This window comes from Nerophis ophidion, linkage group LG08 (assembly GCF_033978795.1).
Source record: "Nerophis ophidion isolate RoL-2023_Sa linkage group LG08, RoL_Noph_v1.0, whole genome shotgun sequence".
NCBI lineage: Eukaryota > Metazoa > Chordata > Actinopteri > Syngnathiformes > Syngnathidae > Nerophis > Nerophis ophidion.
The window spans coordinates 13,328,456-13,349,937 of record NC_084618.1 but is presented as its reverse complement, the minus strand read 5'-3'; the positions used below and the strand labels follow the sequence as shown (position 1 = coordinate 13,349,937).

At 38.4% G+C, this 21,482-nt stretch overlaps 1 protein-coding gene and 1 long non-coding RNA gene across 2 annotated transcripts in view; both read left to right on the top strand.

Annotated features, from left to right (window-relative positions):
• LOC133557340 (uncharacterized) overlaps nucleotides 1-21,482 on the top strand; it is a 252,154-nt gene that overhangs the window by 189,366 nt on the left and 41,306 nt on the right. The gene's annotated exons all lie outside the window — the stretch shown is intronic.
• The window catches only part of rnf157 (ring finger protein 157), a 79,550-nt gene that overhangs the window by 16,762 nt on the left and 41,306 nt on the right, over nucleotides 1-21,482 (top strand). Inside the window, 9 exon segments of the mRNA XM_061907732.1 lie at nucleotides 10,966-11,054; nucleotides 11,410-11,559; nucleotides 11,640-11,757; nucleotides 16,329-16,359; nucleotides 16,362-16,394; nucleotides 16,463-16,506; nucleotides 19,303-19,350; nucleotides 20,502-20,573; nucleotides 20,881-21,040. Of these exon segments, the coding sequence (XP_061763716.1) occupies nucleotides 10,966-11,054; nucleotides 11,410-11,559; nucleotides 11,640-11,757; nucleotides 16,329-16,359; nucleotides 16,362-16,394; nucleotides 16,463-16,506; nucleotides 19,303-19,350; nucleotides 20,502-20,573; nucleotides 20,881-21,040 (745 nt within the window).

The window sequence follows — 21,482 nt, the reverse complement described above, 5'->3', positions numbered from 1 at the left end:
TTGTAAAAAAATACTTAAATTTTTTCTAATCGAAACAATATATAACAACTAGACAGGAGTTATCATTTTTTAATAGAATAATATTTTATTATCAAAAATAAATAATATCTGTTAACACACATAAACCTACCAAAAATTGGTGCTTTTGAGTACGGCCGCTAAAAACCAGGAAGCACCAGCGTGACCACACAATGCAGGGAAGGTAGGTAATGTGCAGGTAAAGATATGTTGACTGGGTAAAGGCAGGAAACACCAGCAAAAGTCGGTCCCGTCCATCGCTGCTTGCAGCTTTAATTATTATTATTTCATTTCATTTCAAATATGAGAAATGTAGCCCCAAACTGATTTAGTCTATAACCTTTTTCAAACCAAGAGCTACTTCTTGGGTACTGATTAATGCGAAGGGCTACCAGTTTGATACACATTTAAATAAATTGCCAGAAATTGGATCAATTTACCTTTAATATATATATATATATATATATATATATATATATATATATATATATATATATATATAAAAAATGGGTATTTCTGTCTGTCATTCCGTCGTACATTTTTTTTCCTTTTACGGAAGGTTTTTTGTAGAGAATAAATGATGAAAAAAACACTTAATTGAACGGTTTAAAAGAGGAGAAAACACAAAAAAATTAAAATTACATTTTAAAACATAGTTTATCTTTATTTTGACTCTTTAAATTTCAAAATTCAACTGAAAAAAATGAAGAGAAAAACTAGCTTATTCGAATCATTGTGGACAAAATAAAAAAAATAAAAATATGGAACATCATTAGTAATTTTTCCTGATTAAGATTAATTTTAGAATTTTGATGACATGTTTTAAATAGGTTAAAATCCAATCTGCACTTTGTTAGAATATATAACAAATTGGACCAAGCTATATTTCTAAAAAAGACAAATCATTATTTCTTCTAGATTTTCCAGAACAAAAAATTTAAAAGAAATTCAAAAGACTTTGAAATAAGATTTAAATTTGATTCTACAGATTTTCTAGATTTCCCAGAATAATTTTTTTGAATTTTAACCATAATAAAACTGAAGAAATATTTCACAAATATTCTTCGTCAAAAACACAGAAGTTAAAATTAAGAATTAAATCAAAATGTATTTATTATTCTTTACAATAAAAAAAAAATACTTGAACATTGATTTAAATTGTCAGAAAAGAAGAGGAAGGAATTTAAAAGGTAAAAAGGTATATGTGTTTAAAAATCCTAAAATCGTTTTTAATGTTGTATTTTTTTTTCCTAAAATTGTTTTTCTGAAAGTTATAAGATGCAAAGTAAAAAAAAAAAAAAATAATTTATTTAAACAAGTGAAGACCAAGTCTTTAAAATATTTTCTTGGATTTTCAAATTCTATTTGAGTTTTGTCTCTCTTGGAATTAAAAATGTCGAGCAAAGCGAGACCAGCTTGTTAGTAAATAAATACAATTTAAAAAAATAGAGGCAGCTCACTGGTAAGTGCTGCTATTTCAGCTATTTTAGAATAGGCCAGCGGGCGACTCATCTGGTCCTTACGGGCACCGTGTTGGTGACCCCTGCTCTAGAACAGGGGTAGGGAACCTATGGCTCTAGAGCCAGATGTGGCTCTTTTGATGACTGCATCTGGCTCTCTGAAAAATCTGATCTGACATTGCTTAACATGATAAGTAATGAATGATTCCACTTGTAATAAGTGTTAAAAATAATCTTCGAAACATAAAACATTCTCATGCATTTTTATTCCATCCATCAGTTTTCTACCGCACCTGTTCAAGAAGTTGCGTTAAGTTATTTATTTATTATTGGTTAGTGTGGGGCTTGTCCTCCTAGGGGTTCTTCGGACCACCAAGCACCGACATGAGAGCCCGTTTCAGTTTTGTCTGTAATTCTTTCCTAGGGGGCGATAGAGCGCAATTTTCATTTTGGGGGATTGGTTGCTTAATATATTGGGAAGGTTTGCTATACCGACGTGTGTGTCAAATTTGGTGAGTTTTGAAGCATGTTAAGGGGGTCAAATTACAGCGCGTAGGTGCGGAATAATAATAAAACACAGCAGTTTCAATAGGGTCCTTGGCCCATGGCAAAGCACTCCACAGGGCCAAGGACATTTCTGGTAACTCGACGGCCTCGCTCTCCTTTTCATTTTTAATTACTTTGACAGGATGACGGGTTTCAATCGGCGAGAGCGTGAAGGGCTGATAATCGCTGCCGCGGGAGGGGGCCGGCGTTTTGGAGCGCGTCACCACAGATGTACCCTCAGATGACGGCGTCGGCTGTCGAGTCCGTCGGTCGCTGTTTGCCCAGCTGTAACAAGCAATAAACATTTAATTGGGCGAAGAATGAGCGCATTGTCTGTTTTATTAGATCCTCCAGAGCAGGGGTCGGGAACCTTTTTGGCTGAGAGAGCCAAAAAGCCAAATATTTTAAAATGTATTTCCGTAAGAGCCCTATAATATTTTTTTTAACACTGAACACAACTCAACGCGTGCATTAAGCTGCAAGCAGCGTTGGTCGGGTCCGCCTTTGGCTGCTGCCCCCGAGACCCACGGCCGGATAAGCGTTAGAAGACGCCTTGGAGCCACTATTTTGAGAATCTAATGCATTGTGAAAGTAATGCAGTTGTTGTATTGAAGTGAAAATATCAAACTTCCTGTTGATTTTTGCTAAAGTATGTTAATTATTAAAATGTAGGTCTAAGTGAGACCTACATAGTGTTTTTTGTTTCATGTCTCTCTGACATTCCTACCGGGAGTTACAAGCAGTTTTGTCTGCGTTTTCTTCCTAGGAGCAGTTTGTCCGTGTTGTATTCCTAGGGGGGCGGTAGAGCGCAATTTTGAGTTTTGAGGTTAGGTTTTTTTCATCAGATCGCAATTTTTGCCAGACCTGATGTGTGTGTCACGTTTGGTGAGTTTAGAAGCATTTTAAGGGGGTCAAATAACAGCTCAAAGAGGCAAAAATGACATTTTTTAGGAGACTTTGCACAGGGGTTCTTTGAAGGCGCGTAAAATCAAAAGCAAACAGCGACCGACGAACTCGACAGCCGACGCCGTCATCTGAGGGTAAATCTGTGGCGACGCGCTCCAAAACGCCGGCCCCCTTCACGCCCGTCATCCTGTCAAAGTAATTAAAAATGAAAAGGAGAGCGAGGCCGTCGAGTTACCAGAAATGTCCCCTAAAACGGCCGATCACGAAAAAAACACCGCGGGATGAGCTCCCGAGCGGAGAAGAGAGTTCGCTAATCTCGCCCTTACTACTTTTTGTGTCTAGACTCCGGCTAAAATTAGCCGTGGCGTTTTTCTTCCCGATTATGTGGGTGTTTAAATCATCACACCCCGCCCCCCTCCCCCCGGGCTCAGAATTCTGAATTCTCTCTCGGAATGAGTGCTTGAATAAGCTCCAGCCGTATTATGTAACACGTGGTGGCTTGTGAGCAGATGGTGCGGTTCAAATCATAAACCCCGGCTTCCAGTTATTGTGTGCTGGCTCTCCTACAAACACCATCGTGGACAAACTGTATTTATAGCAGGACAATCCGCAAATAGAATGTTAGCATCGATTCGCTTGAAGTCATGCACTCCACACAAGTCAATAACATCAACAAAGCTCACCTTTGTGCGTTCACACACAGCATAAATAGTTTGGTGGACAAAATGAGACAAAGAAAGAGTGGCATATAACAAGAAAATTGTACATGTAAACAATCTCCGATGAGTTCAAAGACTGCCAAAATTAGTATTTGAAATTTGGTAATTTCCCAACCAATATCCTACAACACAAATACATCGTTGAAACAACATGTTTTTAACGTTGTTTATTCAATGTCGGATTGTGACGTTGATTTGACCATTGAACTTTGGTCATTTCCCAACTGATGTCCTATAACACAAATACAACGTTGAAACAACATGTTTTTGATGACGTTTATTTAATGTCGGATTGTGACGTTGATTTGACCATTGAAATTCGGTCATTTCCCAACTGATATCCTACAACACAAACACAACGTTGAAACATGTTTTTTGACAACGTTTATTCAATGTCAGGTTGTGACGTTGATTTGACCATTGAATTTCGGTCATTTCCCAACTGATATCCTACAACACAAATACAAGGTTGAAACAACATGTTTTTGACGACGTTTATTTAATGTCGGATTGTGACGTTGATTTGACCATTGAACTTTGGTCATTTCCCAACTGATATCCTACAACACAAATACAACGTTGAAACAACATGTTTTTGACGACTTTTAACCAATGTTGGTTTTTGTCGTTGATTTGACCATTGAATGTTGGTTACTTCCCAACCAATATCCTACAACACAAATACAACGTTGAAAAATGTTTTTGGACAACGTTTATTCAACGTCGGATTGTGACGTTGATTTGACCATTGAACTTTGGTCATTTCCCAACTGATATCCTACAACACAAATACAACGTTGAAACAACATGTTTTTGACGATGTTTATTCAATGTCGGATTGTGACGTTGATTTGACCATTGAACTTTGGTCATTTCCCAACCGATATCCTATAACACAAATACAACGTTGAAACAACATGTTTTTGACGACCTTTAATTGTTGGTTTTTGACGTATATTTGACCATTGGATGTTGGATATTCCCAACCAATATCCTACAACACAAATACAACGTTGAAACATGTTTTTGACAACGTTTATCCAATGTTGGATAGCAAGGTTGATTTGACCATTGAATTAGGGTCATTTCCCAACTGATATCCTACAACACAAATACAACGTTGAAACAACATGTTTTTGACGACGTTTATTCAATGTCGGATTGTGACGTTGATTTGACCATTGAACTTTGGTCATTTCCCAACTGATATCCTACAACACAAATACAACGTTGAAACGTGTTTTTTGACGACGTTTAATCAACGTTGGATTCTCACGTTGACTTGACCATTGAATGTTGGATATTCCCAACTGATATTCTACAACACAAATACAACGTAGAAACAACATGTTTTTTGACAACGTTTATTCAACGTCAGGTTGTGACGTTGATTTGACCATTGAATTTCGGTCATTTCCCAACTGATATCCTACAACACAAATACAACGTGGAAACAATGTGTTTCTTGACAACGTTTATTCAATGTCAGGGTGTGACGTTGATTTGACCATTGAATTTTGGTCATTTCCCAACTGATATCCTACAACACAAATACAACATTGAAACAACATGTTTTTTGACGACGTTTAATCAACGTTGGATTCTCACGTTGACTTGACCATTGAATGTTGGATATTCCCAACTGATATTCTACAACACAAATACAACGTAGAAACAACATGTTTTTTGACAACGTTTATTCAACGTCAGGTTGTGACGTTGATTTGACCATTGAATTTCGGTCATTTCCCAATTGATATCCTAAAACACAAATACAAGGTGGAAACAATGTGTTTCTTGACGACGTTTATTCAATGTCAGGGTGTGACGGTGATTGGACCATTGAAATTTGGTAATTTTCCAACTGATATCCTACAACACAAATACAACGTTAAAACAACACGATACGTATTCATGATAACTTCATTCAATGTCAGGTTGTGACATTGATTTGACCATTGATTTTCGGTCATTTCCCAACTGATATCCTACAACACAAATACAACGTTGAAACAAAATGCTTTTTGACAACGTTTAATCAATGTCAGGTCTTGACGTTGATTTGACCATTGAATTTCGGTCATTTCCCAACTGATATCCTACAACACAAATACAACGTGGAAACAATGTGTTTCTTGACGACGTTTATTCAATGTCAGGGTGTGACGGTGATTGGACCATTGAAATTTAGTCATTTCCCAACTGATATCCTACAACACAAATACAAAGTTGAAACAACACGATACGTATTCATGATAACTTCATTCAATGTCAGATAGTGACGTTGATTTGACCATTGAACTTTGGTCATTTCCCAACTGATATCCTACAACGCAAATACAACGTTGAAAAATGTTTTTTGACAACGTTTATTCAATGTCAGGTTGTGACGTTGATTTGACCATTGAATTTCGGTCATTTCCCAACTGATATCCTACAACACACATACAACGTCGAAACAACGTGTTTTTGACGACTTTTAACCAATGTTGGTTTCTGTCGTTGATTTGACCATTGAATGTTGGATATTCCCAACCAATATCCTACAACACAAATACAACGTTGAAAAATGTTTTTTGACGTTGATTTGACCATTGAATTTTGGTCATTTCCCAACTGATATCCTACAACACAAATACAACGTTGAAACAAATGTTTTTGACGATGTTTATTCAATGTCGGATTGTGACGTTGATTTGACCATTGAAATTTGTTCATTTCCCAACTGATATCCTACAACACAAATACAACATTGAAACATGTTTTTTGACAACGTTTATTCAATATCAGGTTGTGATGTTGATTTCACCATTGAATTTCGGTCATTTCCCAACTGATATCCTACAACACAAATACAAGGTTGAAACAACATGTTTTTGACGACGTTTATTCAATGTCAGGTTGTCACGTTGAATTGACCATTGAACTTTGGTCATTTCCCAACTGATATCCTACAACACAAATACAACGTCGAAACAACGTGTTTTTTACGACTTTTAACCAATGTTGGTTTTTGTCGTAGATTTGACCATTGAATGTTGGATATTCCCAACCAATACCCTACAACACAAATACAACGTGGAAACAACATGTTTTTGACGACGTTTAATCAATGTCGGATTGTGACATTGATTTGACCATTGAATTTTGGTCATTTCCCAAATGATAAACTACAACACAAATACAACGTGGAAACAATGTGTTTCTTGATGACGTTTATTCAATGTCAGGGTGTGACGATGATTGGACCATTGAAATTTGGTCATTTCCCAACTGATATCCTACAACACAAATACAACGTTGAAAGAACATGTTTTTGACAACGTTTATTCAATGTCGGATTGTGACGTTGATTTGACCATTGAATTTTGGTAATTTCCCAACCAATATCCTATAACACAAATACAACGTTGAAACAACATGTTTTTTGACAACGTTTAATCAATGTTTGTTTCTGACGTTGAATAGACCATTGAACTTTGGTCATTTACCAACTGATATCCTACAACACAAATACAAAGTTGAAACAACACGATACGTATTCATTCAATGTCAGATAGTGACATCGATTTGACCATTGAACTTTGGTCATTTCCCAACTGATATCCTACAACACAAATACAACGTTGAAACAACATGTTTTTAACGTTGTTTATTCAATGTCGGATAGTGACGTAGATTTTGACCATTGAATTTTGGTCATTTCCCAACTGATGTCCTATAACACAAATACAACGTTGAAACAACATGTTTTTGACGACGTTTATTCAATGTCGGATTGTGACGTTGATTTGACCATTGAACTTTGGTCATTTCCCAACTGATATCCTATAACACAAATACAACGTGTTTTTTGACGACGTTTAATCAACGTTGGATTCTCACGTTGATTTGACCATTGAATGTTGGTTATTCCCAACTGATATCCTACAACACAAATACAACGTTGAAACAACATGTTTTTGACGACGTTTATTCAACGTCGGATTGTGTCATTGATTTGACCATTGAATGTTGGATATTCCCAACCAATATCCTACAACACAAACACAACGTTGAAATATGTTTTTTGACAACGTTTATTCAATGTCAGGTTGTGGCGTTGATTTGACCATTGAATTTTGGTCATTTCCCAACTGATATCATACAACACAAATACAACGTTGAAACAAAATGCTTTTTGACAACGTTTAATCAAGGTTGGTTTCTTATCTTGATTTGACCATTGAATGTTGGTTACTTCCCAACTGATAAACTACAACACAAATACAACGTGGAAACAATGTGTTTCTTGACGACGTTTATTCAATGTCAGGGTGTGACGGTGATTGGACCTTTGAAATTTGGTCATTTCCCAACCAACAACATGTAATACGGACTCGGGTAGCCTTTCCGTACTGAGGCTAGTATCAATATTTTACAGTTTCTTGTAACAAGTGTTTTTACTGTTTTAGTGTTTGCTTTGTTAGAATGATTCAATAACAAGGGCCACAAACAGACCCCCAGGCCTGATTTAAAGACCTCTAACCCCTACTTGCTGTAACCTCTGGTTTTGTGGAAGTCAATTTGCATCTGAGTCGCCCTCTGTATGCAACTTGCTCGTTTTTTTTCTGAGGGAAATTAGTCTTGAGGCGCGAACGGCCCCGGGGACCGTTCTAATATAGACCTCGACTGTTGTCCAAATGAAAGGCTCTTTTCAGCGTGGCCGTGTTTGTGTGCTTTAAAGGCGGCGAACATCGCATGCGTAATAACGCTGCTGCCACTCATAGCCTGCTAAACACACCAACTTGTAGCGTGGCGCTATCCCAGCATGTTCCACTCTATAAAAACAAACCTCACCAAGTAAGCAGCTTCTGTCTCTCAATGGAACAGAAGAGAAAAACATTCCTGATCCAGGGCCAGCGAATTAAGCCAAGAATGTTTGTTTGATCGTAAAGCTAAAGATCGGGTTGTCTAATGTGTGGCCTGGGGGTTCATTCGCGGGCTGTAGCTTGTTTTCTAAAGAACTTCAAATAGAACTAGGAAAATTTCACTGAAATTTTAATGGTCCTGCTAAATGCGTTGTGTTTGAAGCTTTAAAAAATTAGCACAAAAGTTAGTATGCTAACGTTAGCTTGTTGTAATAAGAACAATTCACATACTTGCAAGAGGGTACCAGGTTTCAACGTCCATGAATTTTAGGTTTAAATTATCAAAACGAGCTAAAATGCCAGCATGAAAAGTTAGCGCGCTAATGTTAGCATTATAATATAGGAAAAGTCTGCGTACTTCTAAGGTGGAAATCTGAAAATATATATTTTTTAATTTTTTATTTACTTTTTTTTTAATTATTTTTGTCCGGATAGATCAAAAATAGTGTTCATGTATAAGATCTAGGGCTGACAATTATGGCCAAAGTAATAATTAAGATTATGATTATTAAAAAAAAAAATAAAAAAAATAATATATATATATATATATATATATATATATATCCATCCATTTTCTACCGCTTATTCCCTTTCGGGGTCGCGGGGGGCGCTGGCGCCTATCTCAGCTACAATCGGGTGGAAGGCGGGGTACACCCTGGACAAGTCGCCACCTCATCGCAGGGCCATATATATATATATATATATATACTGTATATTCATATATATATATATATATATATATATATATACTGTATATTCATATATATATATATATATATACAAACCTGGTTTCCATGAGTTGGGAAATTGTGTTAGATGTAAATATAAACAAAATACAATGATTTGCAAATCCTTTTCAACCCATTTTCAATAGAATGCACTACAAAGACAAGATATTTGATGTTCAAACTCCTAAACTTCTTTTTTTTTTTGCAAATAATAATTGCAACACGTGCAAAAGTAGTTGGGAAAGGGCATGTTCACCACTGTGTTACATCACCTTTTCTTTTAACAACACTCAATAAACGTTTGGGAACTGAGGAAACTAATTGTTGAAGCTTTGAAAGTGGAATTCTTTCCCATTCTTGTTTTATGTAGAGCTTCAGTCGTTCAACAGTCCGGGGTCTCCGCTCTCTTATTTTACGCTTCATAATGCGCCACACATTTTTGATGGGAGACAGGCATGCTGTTGTTGTAACAAGTGCTGAATGTGGCTTGGCATTGTCTTGCTGAAATAAGCAGGGGCGTCCATGAAAAAGACGGCGCTTAGATGGCAGCATATGTTGTTCCAAAACCAGTATGTACCTTTCAGCATTAATGGTGCCTTCACAGATGTGTAAGTTACCCATTCCTTTGGCACTAATGCGCCCCCATACCATCACAGATGCTGGCTTTTCAACTTTGCGTCGATAACAGTCTGGATGGTTCGCTTCACCTTTTGTTCCGTTGGATACGATGTCGATTATTTCCTAAAAAAATTTGAAATGTGGACTTGTCAGACCACAGAACAGTTTTCCACTTTGCATCAGTCCATTTTAAATGATCTCGGGCCCAGAGAAGCCGGCGGCGTTTCTGGATGTTGTTGATAAACGGCTTTCGCTTTGCATAGTAGAGCTTTAACTTGCAGGTTGTTCTTAAACTGTTTGACTATTCGCAGTTGTAGACAAAGGGGTGTACCTCGCCCCATCCTTTCTTGTGAAAGACTGAGCCTTTTTTGGGGAAGCTGTTTTTATACCCAATCATGGCACCCACCTGTTCCCAATTAGCCTGCACACCTGTGGGATGTTCCAAATAAGTGTTTGATGAGCATTCCTCAACTTTATCAGTATTTATTGCCACCTTTCCCAACTTCTTTTTTCACGTATTGCTGGCATCAAAATCTAAAGTTAATGATTTTTTGCACAAAAAACAAGGTTTATCAGTTTGAACATCAAATATCTTGTCTTTGTAGTGCATTCAACTGAATATGGGTTGAAAAAAAAAGAAGAAGCTAAAATTCAAGGCCTGCAAAGCCAAAGAGATCAAAAAAAGGCTATGAAAGAAAAAAAAAGCATAGCACGGATAGGGTGACCCACACCAGGTGTTTCCGGACTTTTTTCCACTGAGAGATACAATAAAACTCCATCCTGCACGATGGAAACAAGTGAGGACACACCTGCTGCCCATCATGCTTCAGAGACTCATCAATGGCGGGGGCTTGACGCCAACAAAAGACAGCGGATTCTGTATTTTTTTTTTACGCCGCATCAGTGCTTCGCTGTGGAGAAACTCGGGGGAGCGGTCGTCTGTCATCTGTCATCTTGCGTTGACGAGAGGAATGTTGCGGCCCCTCCTCCTAGTTCCAAAGTCTGTATTTGACTTCAAATTCCTGTCTCAACCCCCCCCCCCCCCCCCTCCTTCTTTCAGTTCCCATATGCGGCGCCTCCACCTCAGGAACCGGTGAAGACGTTACGAAGCCTTATAAACATCCGCAAGGACACACTGCGGCTTGTACGGTACACTCACTCAACCTGCTGCAACACAGCTCCACCTGGCCTATCCAACATAATAGTGTGAGAGTCCAGTCCATAGTGGATCTAACATAATAGTGTGAGAGTCCAGTCCATAGTGGATCTAACATAATAGTGTGAGAGTCCTGTCCATAGTGGATTTAACATAATAGTGTGAGAGTCCAGTCCATAGTGGATATAACATAATAGTGAGAGTCCAGTCCATAGTGGATCTAACATAATAGTGAGAGTCCAGTCCATAGTGGATCAAACATAATATTGAAAGTCCAGTCCATAGTGGATCTAACATAATAGTGAGAGTCCAGTCCATTAGTTTTAAATCTCTCTGCTCCACCGTCAGATGCAGCGAGGACCTGAAGCTGCCCGGCGACGACGTGGCGGCCAAACAAAGGTCTTGCTACAACGTGGAGTTCACCTTCGACTCCGACACCCAGGTGGCCATCACTATCTACTACCAGGCCGTGGAGGAGTTTCACAGCGGGGTGCCGGTGTACGTTTTTTTTTTGTTTGTTTTTTTGCCGACCTGATCTATTGAGCGCATGGGTTGACTTTTCTGCACACTTCCTGCAGTTACCTCCCCCAGGACGGCTCCCTGCAGTCGGAGACGGTGCACTTCAAGCGGGGCGTCAGCCAGCAGTTCTGCCTGCCCTCGCACACCGTCAACCTCAGCGAGTGGGCGGACGACGAGGTGAGCGTTTGAGTTCCTCCACCTTCCACCCGCTCTGTGCTTACATGGGGGGTGGCCAAACTTTTTCCCACCTAGGGCCGCAGACTGAAAAATCAAACTATTTTGACATTTTTTTTTTTAATTTTCAAAACCAATACGATATACAGTATTTAGTCAGCCACCGATTGTGCAAGTCGAGATTATTGTGTTAAAAGTAAACAGTAAAAAAATATAGAATTTATTTTTTAACACTTTAATGAGTATGACCCCTTTTGGATCCCCGATAATTTTAGTGTGATTTGTTTTTAAGCGTCGTTGCCCCAAAAAATAATAATGAATTAAAATCAATGGTGTTATTAGTTATGGACTTTTTTAAGGCTCCAATTATTAATTAAAGCTGCAAGCAGCAGTGGTCGAGTCCGCTTTTGGCCACTGCCAAGCCCTGGTCTAAGTCAGACCTACATAGAGGTCTTTGTTTCATGTCTCTACGACATTCCTAACAGAAGTTACAAGCAGTTTTGTCTGGTTTTTTTCCTAGGGGGCGCTAGAGCGCAATTTTGACTTTTGGGGTTTGGTTTTTTATTAGATGGCAATTTTCGCCAGTCCTGATGTGTGTGTAAAATTTGGTGAGTTTTGAAGCATGTTAAGGGGGGTCAACTTACAGATCGGCGTTTCTGGATGTTGTTGATAAATGGTTTTCGCTTTGCATAGTAGAGCTTTAACTTGCACTTTGAAGCATTTTAAGGGGGTCAAATTACAGCTCAAAGAGGCAAAAATGACACTTTTTAGGAAACTTTGCGCAGGGGTTATTTGAAGGCGCGTAAAATCAAAACCGGAGCAGTAATCAAAACTTTGTTGGATAGTTTTAATCAAAACGGTTCAATCTCTCTCCTGTGCGAGTTTGAAGCCGAAACGACAAACGCGCTCAGAGAAGATAATGTTTGAAGACAGGTGACGGATTTTTACAAAACTTTTGTTTTGAAGGGGTAATTGCCATTTTCCTGTTGATTTTTGCTGAAGGATGTCAATTACTAAAATGTAGGTCTAAGTGAGACCTACATAGAAGTTTTTGTTTCATGTCTTTCCTACCGGAAGTTACAAGCAGTTTTGTCTGTATTTTCTTCCTAGGAGCAGTTTTTTCTGTGTTTTATTCAAAAATAGCGCTAGAGCCCAATTTTGAGTTTTGGGGTTTGGTTTTTTCATTAGATCGCAATATTTGCCAGTCCTGATGTGTGCGCCAAGTTTGGAGACTTTTGAAGCATTTTAAAGGGGTCAAATTACTACGCAAAGAGGCAAAAATTGCATTTTTTGCGCAAATTTTATTTTGAAGGGGTTTTTGCCAACTTCCTGTAGATTTTTGCTGAAAGAAGTGAGTGTATAAAAATTGGGTCTAAGTCAGACCCACATAGGAGTTTTTGTTTCATGTCGCTATGACATTCTTAACAGAAGTTACATGCAGTTTTGTCTGTAATTTTTTCCTAGGGGGCGCTAGAGCGCAATTTTCATTTTGGGGGATTGGTTGCTTAATATGTTGGGAAGGTTTGCTATACCGACGTGTGTGTCAAATTTGGTGAGCTTTGAAGCATGTTAAGGGGGTCAAATTACAGCGCGTAGGTGCGGAATAATAATAAAACACAGCAGTTTCATTAGGGTCCTTGGCCCATGGCAAAGGACTCCACAGGAGTCCTTTGCCATGGGCCAAGGACCCTAATTAACCTCAAATATTACACTCCAAAAAAATATCGGGTGATAATATTGCATATTTTGTGTTTTTTTTCCATCAAAAAAATGGGTTTTCTTGGACAAAAAGAGCACACAACTTAAATCTTTAAAATCATTATATTGACAGATGGACCAAACGTTGATCTGGAGATTTAAAACTTGAATAATAATAAAACAAAATAATACTGAATAATGACACATTTTTAATATTTTTTTGATCGAAACCCTTTGGGGTCCCCGGGATCAAGCCTGAGTGGAGACTTAAATGTGTATTAATTATATATACAGTGGGGCAAAAAAGTATTTAGTCAGCCAGCGATTGTGCAAGTTCTCCCACTTAAAATGATGACAGAGTTCTGTAATTTTCATCATAGGTACACTTCAACTGTGAGAGACAGAATGTGAAAACAAATCCCGGAATTCACATTGTAGGAATTTTAAAGAATTTATTTGTAAATTATGGTGGAAAATAAGTATTTGGTCAACCATTCAAAGCTCTCACTGATGGAAGGAGGTTTTGGCTGAAAATCTCACAATACATGTCCCCATTCATTCTTTCCTTAACATGGATCAATCGTCCTGTCCCCTTAGCAGAAAAAACAGCCCCAAAGCATGATGTTTCCACCCCCATGCTTCACAGTAGGTGTGGTGTTCTTGGGATGCAACTCAGTATTCTTCTTCCTCCAAACACCACGAGTTGAGTTTATACCAAAAAGTTATATTTTGGTTTCATCCGACCACATGACATTCTCCCAATCCTCTGCTGTATCATCCATGTATCCATTTTGGTACCTCTGGATTGGCAGACCGGGGTGGTGGTTCCTCTCTTTAAGAAGGGGGACCGAAGGGTGTGTTCCAACTATCGTGGGATCACACTCCTCAGCCTTCCCGGTAAGGTTTATTCAGGCGTACTGGAGAGGAGGCTACGTCGGATAGTCGAACCTCGGATTCAGGAGGAACAGTGTGGTTTTCGTCCTGGTCGTGGAACTGTGGACCAGCTCTATACTCTCGGCAGGGTTCTTGAGGGTGCATGGGAGTTTGCCCAACCAGTCTACATGTGCTTTGTGGACTTGCAGAAGGCATTCGACCGTGTCCCTCGGGAAGTCCTGTGGGGAGTGCTCAGAGAGTATGGGGTATCGGACTGTCTTATTGTGGTGGTCCGCTCCCTGTACGATCAGTGCCAGAGCTTGGTCCGCATTGCCGGCAGTAAGTCGAACACATTGCCAGTGAGGGTTGGACTCCGCCAAGGCTGTCCTTTGTCACCGATTCTGTTCATAACTTTTATGGACAGAATTTCTAGGCGCAGTCAAGGCGTTGAGGGGTTCCGGTTTGGTGACCGCAGGATTAGGTCTCTGCTTTTTGCAGATGATGTGGTCCTGATGGCTTCATCTGACCGGGATCTTCAGCTCTCACTTAATCGGTTCGCAGCCGAGTGTGAAGTGACCAGAATAAGAATCAGCACCTCCAAGTCCGAGTCCATGGTTCCCGCCCGGAAAAGGGTGGAGTGCCATCTCCGGGTTGGGGAGGAGACCCTGCCCCAAGTGGAGGAGTTCAAGTACCTAGGAGTCTTGTTCACGAGTGGGGGAAGAGTGGATCGTGAGATCGTCTTATTGACAGGTGCGGCGTCTTCAGTAATGCGGACGTTGTACCGATCCGTTGTGGTGAAGAAGGAGCTGAGCCGGAAGGCAAAGTTCTCAATTTACCGGTCGATCTACGTTCCCATCCTCACCTATGGTCATGAGCTTTGGGTCATGACCGAAAGGACAAGATCACGGGTACAAGCGGCCGAAATGAGTTTCCTCCGCCGTGTGGCGGGTCTCTCCCTTAGAGATAGGGTGAGAAGCTCTGCCATCCGGGAGGAACTCAAAGTAAAGCCGCTGCTCCTCCACATGGAGAGGAGCCAGATGAGGTGGTTCGGGCATCTGGTCAGGATGCCACCCGAACGCCTCCCTAGGGAGCTGTTTAGGGCACGTCCAACCGGTAGGAGGCCACGGGGAAGACCCAGGACACGTTGGGAAGACTATGTCTCCCGGCTGGCCTGGGAACGCCTCGGTTTCCCTGCTTAGGCTGTTGCCCCCACGACCCGACCTCGGATAAGCGGAAGAAGATGGATGGATGGATGAAATTGTGTGCTCTTTTTGTCCAAGAAAACCCAGTTTTTTGATGGAAAAAATACACAAAATATGCAATATTATCACCCAATATTTTTTTGTGTGTAATATTTGAGGTTATTTAATAATCGGAGCCCTAAAAAAGTCAATGATTAATAAAACCATTGATTTTAATTCATTATTATCTTTTAAGCAATGACGCTTAAAAACAAATCACACTAAAATTACCGGGGATCCAAAAGGGTCCTATTCATTAAAGTATTAAAAAATAAATTAAACATTTTTTTTACTGTTTACTTTTAACACAATAATCTCGAGATCAACTTCAGATCTATCCGTCAATTATACGTTTTATTTTTGTTCATGTTTTTTGTTTGTTCATTTTAGGCCCTTCTTTAAAAAAACTGCAGTTTTTTATATGGCAAACACAAAATATGCAACATTTTCCCCCCAAAAATATGTAAAAGTGGAGCATTTAACGTGACGTAATCGGAGCCTTGAATAGGTCAATAATTCATTATGACATTGATTTTGATTCATTATTATTTTTTAAAGCAAGAAACAGCCTGCATGATAGCTTTGTGTTATTAGAGTAAACATTGCAACATTTTCTTGTTACATTTCACCCGTTTACTCTTTTATATCACTTTTTTACGTTTGAAAAATTTTTCAATCGTATTTTTAAAATGTGCCGTGGGGCCGTTAAAAAAATTACCCGCGACCCCTGACTTATATATTGTCCGATTCCGCCCTCCTCAGCTGCTGTTCGACGTGGACAAGGAGGTTTTCCCATGGTGGTGCAGGCTGTGGTGGACGAGGGTGATGGTGAGTTCCTCCACGGCACGAATACCTTAGTTGTTGTGCTGCTGAAAAGCGTTCTTTTGTGTCCACAGAACATCTGGGCCACTCTCACATACTTCTGGCCACCTTTGAGAAGGTAAAGCCGCCGCCGAGGACTCTAAAAGATGCATACCGGGGGTCTGACGGTGCATGTACGAACCCAGTTTCCGTATGAGTTGGGAAATTGTGTTCGATGTAAATATAAACGGAATACAATGATTTGCAAATAATTTTCAACCCATATTCAGTTGAATGCACTACAAAGACAAGATATTTGATGTTAAAACTCATAAACTTTTTATTTTTTCTTGCAAATAATAATTAACTTAGAATTTCATGGCTGCAACCCGTGCCAAAGTAGTTGGGAAAGGGCATGTTCACCACTGTGTTACATCACCTTTTCTTTTAACAACACTTAATAAACGTTTGGGAACTGAGGAAAATAATTGTTGAAGCTTTGAAAGTGGAATTCTTTCCCATTCTTGTTTTGTGTCGAGCTTCAGTCGTTCAACAGTCCGGAGTCTCCGCTGTCGTATTTTACGCTTCATGATGCACCACATATTTTCAATGGGAGACAGAGCTGGACTGCAGGTGGGCCAGGGGAAGTACCCGCACTCTTTTTTTTACCAAGCCAGGCTGTTGTAACAGCATTGTCTTGCTGAAATAAGCAGGGGCGTCCATGAAGATGGCAGCATATGTTGTTCCAAAACCTGTATGTACCTTTCAGCATTAATGGTGCCTTCCACAGATGTGTAAGTTACCCATGCCTTGGGCACTAATGCACCCCCATACCATCACAGATGCTGGCTTTTCAATTTTGCGTCGATAACAGTCTGGATGGTCCGCTTCCCCTTCGGTCCGGATGACACGATGTCTAATATTTCCCCCCAAAATTTGAAATGTGGACTCGTCAGACCACAGAACACTTTTCCACTTTTTTATCAGTCCATCTTAGATGAGCTCAGGCCCAGCGAAGCCGGCGGCGTTTCTGGGTGTTGTTGATAAATGGCTTTGTCTTTGCATAGTAGGGTTTTAACTTGCACTTTCAGATGTAGCGATGGAATGTAGTTACTGACAGTGGATTTCTGAAGTACTCCTGAGCCCATGTGGTGATATCCTTTACACACTGATGTCGCTTTTTTGATGCAGTACCGCCATAGGGATCGAAGGTCACAGCCTTGCGGCTTACGTGCAGTTATTTCTTCAGATTCTCTGAACCTTTGGTGCAATCCCTAAATTCCTTGCAATAGCTAATTGACAAATGTTGTTCTTAAACTGTTCGACAACTTGCTCACGCATTTGTTGACAAAGTGGTTTGATTGATTGATACTTTTATTAGTAGATTGCACAGATCTATATATATATAAAAAAATGAAATATCGAAAATTGGCACCGTTGCGTACCGGTATCGATTCCCAGGCACCGTATCGGTTCAAGTGTGAACCGGACCTATAAATAAATCTATATATATATAAAAAAATGGGTATATCGAAAATTGGCACCGTTGCGTACCGGTATCGATTCCCAGGCACCGTATCGGTTCAAGTGTGAACAGGACCTATAAATAAATCTATATATATATATAAAAAAATGAAATATAGAAAATTGGCACCGTTGCGTACCGGTATCGATTCCCAGGCACCGTATCGGTTCAAGTGTGAACCGGACCTATAAATAAATCTATATATATATAAAAAAAATGGGTATATCGAAAATTGGCACCGTTGAGTACCGGTATCGATTCCCAGGCACCGTATCGGTTCAAGTGTGAACCGGACCTATAAATACATATATATATATATATATATATAAAAAATGGGTATTTCCGTCCGTCATTCCGTTGTACATTTTTTTTCCTTTTATGGAAGGTTTTTTGTAGAGAATAAATGATGAAAAAAACACTTAATTGAACGGTTTAAAAGAGGAGAAAACAGGAAAAAAATGAAAATTAAATTTTGAAACACTGTTTATCTTCAATTTCGACTCTTTAAAATTCAAAATCCAACCGAAAAAAAGAAGAGGAAAAACTAGCTAATTTGAATCTTTTTGAAAAAATTAAAAAAAGAATTCATGGAACGTCATTAGTAATTTTTCCTGAATGAAGATTAATTTTAAAATTTTGATGAAATGTTTTAAATAGGTTAAAATCCAATCTGCATTTTGTTAGAATATATAACAAATTGGACCAGGCTATATTTCTCACAAAGACAAATCATTATTTCTTCTAGATTTTCCAGCACAAAAATTTTAAAAGAAATTAAAAAGACTTTAAAATAAGATTTACATTTGATTCTACAGATTTTCTAGATTTGCCAGAATATTTTTGGGGAATTTTAATCATAATAAGTTTGAAGAAATATTTCACAAATATTCTTCGTGGAAAAAACAGAAGCTAAAATTCAGAATTAAATTAAAATGTATTTATTATTCTTTACAATAAAAAAAATAAATTTACTTGAACGTTGATTTAAATTGTCAGGGAAGAAGAGGAAGGAATTTAAAAGGTAAAATGTGTGTGTTTAAAAATCCTAAAATAATTTTTAAGGTTGTATTTTTTCTCTAAAATTTCTGAAAGTTATAAGAAGCGAAATAAAAAAATAAATGAATTTATTCAAAGAAATGAAGACCAAGTCTTTAAAATATTTTCTTGGATTTTCAAATTCTATTTTAGTTTTGTCTCTCTCAGAATTAAAAATTTCGATCAAAGCGAGACCAGCTTGCTAGTAAATAAATACAATTTAAAAAAATAGAGGCAGCTCACTGGTAAGTGCGGCTATTTGAGCTATTTTTAGAACAGGCCAGCGGGCGACCATACTGCGTTGTTGACCCCTGCTGTAAGGTGACACACCTTTAAAGAATTGGTAATGACACGACACTCTTGTTTGCTCGGCAGCACATGGACGGCAGCTACTGTGTGAAGCCTCTGAAGCAGAAGCAAGTGGTGAGTAGTTTTTTTCCGATATTTTCCTGCTTTGTCTGAAACGGAGGGTATGTCCGTCACTGTAGGGCAGGGGGTGTGTCCACATTTTTTTCCCCACTGAGGGCCGCACAATAAAAATAAGTCATTTGTTATTTTCATTGTGTGAATGCTCCAAAACATTCACACATTCATGCTTTTCTACACCAAAAAAAATGTATTTATTATTCAACTTCTTTCCATTGAAAATTAAAAAAAAAATCTCAAATTTCCCAGAATTCCAAGTTTTCCAGGACATTTTTCCCTTTCAAAATGACTTTTTCAAATTTTCACCATTTCCACATTTTTCAACCTATTCCAACCATTCCGCTTTCAACACATTACACCATTCTGGAAATTCAAACTTCCCATTTTCCAAATTGAAAAAAAATTCCAGGATTTTCCAGAATTCCAGCTTTTCCAAAGCCTTATTTCCACCCTTTTTTCTGGCGACTACTCCTTCCATATTTTTAAATGCATTTTAACTGTTCCACATTCAAAACATTCCTCTTAATGTATGTGTATATGTATATACATGTATATGTGTATATATATATATATATATATATATATATATGTATATTTATATATTTATATATATATATGTATGTATGTATGTATGTATGTATATGTATATATATGTATATATATGTATATATATATATATGTATGTATATATATATATATGTATGTATATATATATATATATATATATATATATATACATATATATATATATACATACATAAGTGACAAACAGTAGGAAAATGGATGGATGGATACACATATACAAATATATACATATACATATACATATATATATATATATATATATATATATACATATACATATATATATATATGTATGTATGTATATGTATATATTTGTATATGTGTATCCATCCATCCATTTTCCTACTGTTTGTCACTTATGTGTATATATATATATATATATATATATATATATATATATATATATGTATGTATTTGTATATGTGTATCCATCCATCCATTTTCCTACTGTTTGTCACTATATATATATATATATATATATATATATATATATATATATATATATATATATATATATATATATATATATATATATATTTATATTATGTTCTTGATTGTTCCAGGTGGACGGTGTGAGTTACCTCCTGCAGGAGATCTACGGCATCGAGAACAAGTACAACAGCCAAGAGTCCAAGGTAAATACTTGGCCAGACGGCGGCACGTTGAGGCCAAGGTCCCGCGGCCGAGGGTCTTGATGGTGTTGATGGTGTTGACGGTGTTGATTAGAGATGCGCGGATAGGCATCCGCAACCACATCACCGAAGTCGTCATCCACCCGCCGTCCACCCGAACCAACATTTTATCAGGACCGTACCCGCCCGCCAACCGCCCGCTGAAATACAACAGAGGTCGTCCGCTTATCCGCGGACTCCGCGGATGAGACCACAAACCGCGCATCTCTAGTGTTTATGGTGTTGATGGTGTTGATGGTGCCTTCCCCAGGTCGCCGAGGACGAGATCAGCGACAACAGCGCGGAGTGCGTGGTGTGTCTGTCGGACGTGCGCGACACGCTCATCCTGCCGTGCAGACACCTGTGTCTCTGCAACGCCTGTGCCGACACGCTGCGCTACCAGGCCAACTGCTGCCCCATTTGTCGCCTGCGTGAGTGCTGCCTTCTACGCTAAACTTCCAACTCACCATATCCTCAAAGTCACAGATTTTGATACTTGGCGCCATCTTTCTTGAACATTAACTTCTTCTATGTTATCATGCTAGCATTTTAGCTCATTTTATGCATTTAGACCAAAAAATCATAGATTTTGATACTTGCCACCATTTTAGATGTGCGTCAACCTTTCCTATGTTAAAAATTTTTTGCATGCTAACATTAGCATGCTAGCATTTTAGCCTATTTTATGTGTTTGGACCTAAAAATCTTTTTGATATTAGGCACCATCTTAGAAGTATGCTAACTTTCCTAGGTTATCACGTTAATTTTAGCATGCTAACGTTCTACGCTAATATTTGAACAAATATTATTATTTGGTACCTAAAAAACATCGATTTTGATACTTGGCGCCATCTTAGATGTGCATCAACCTTT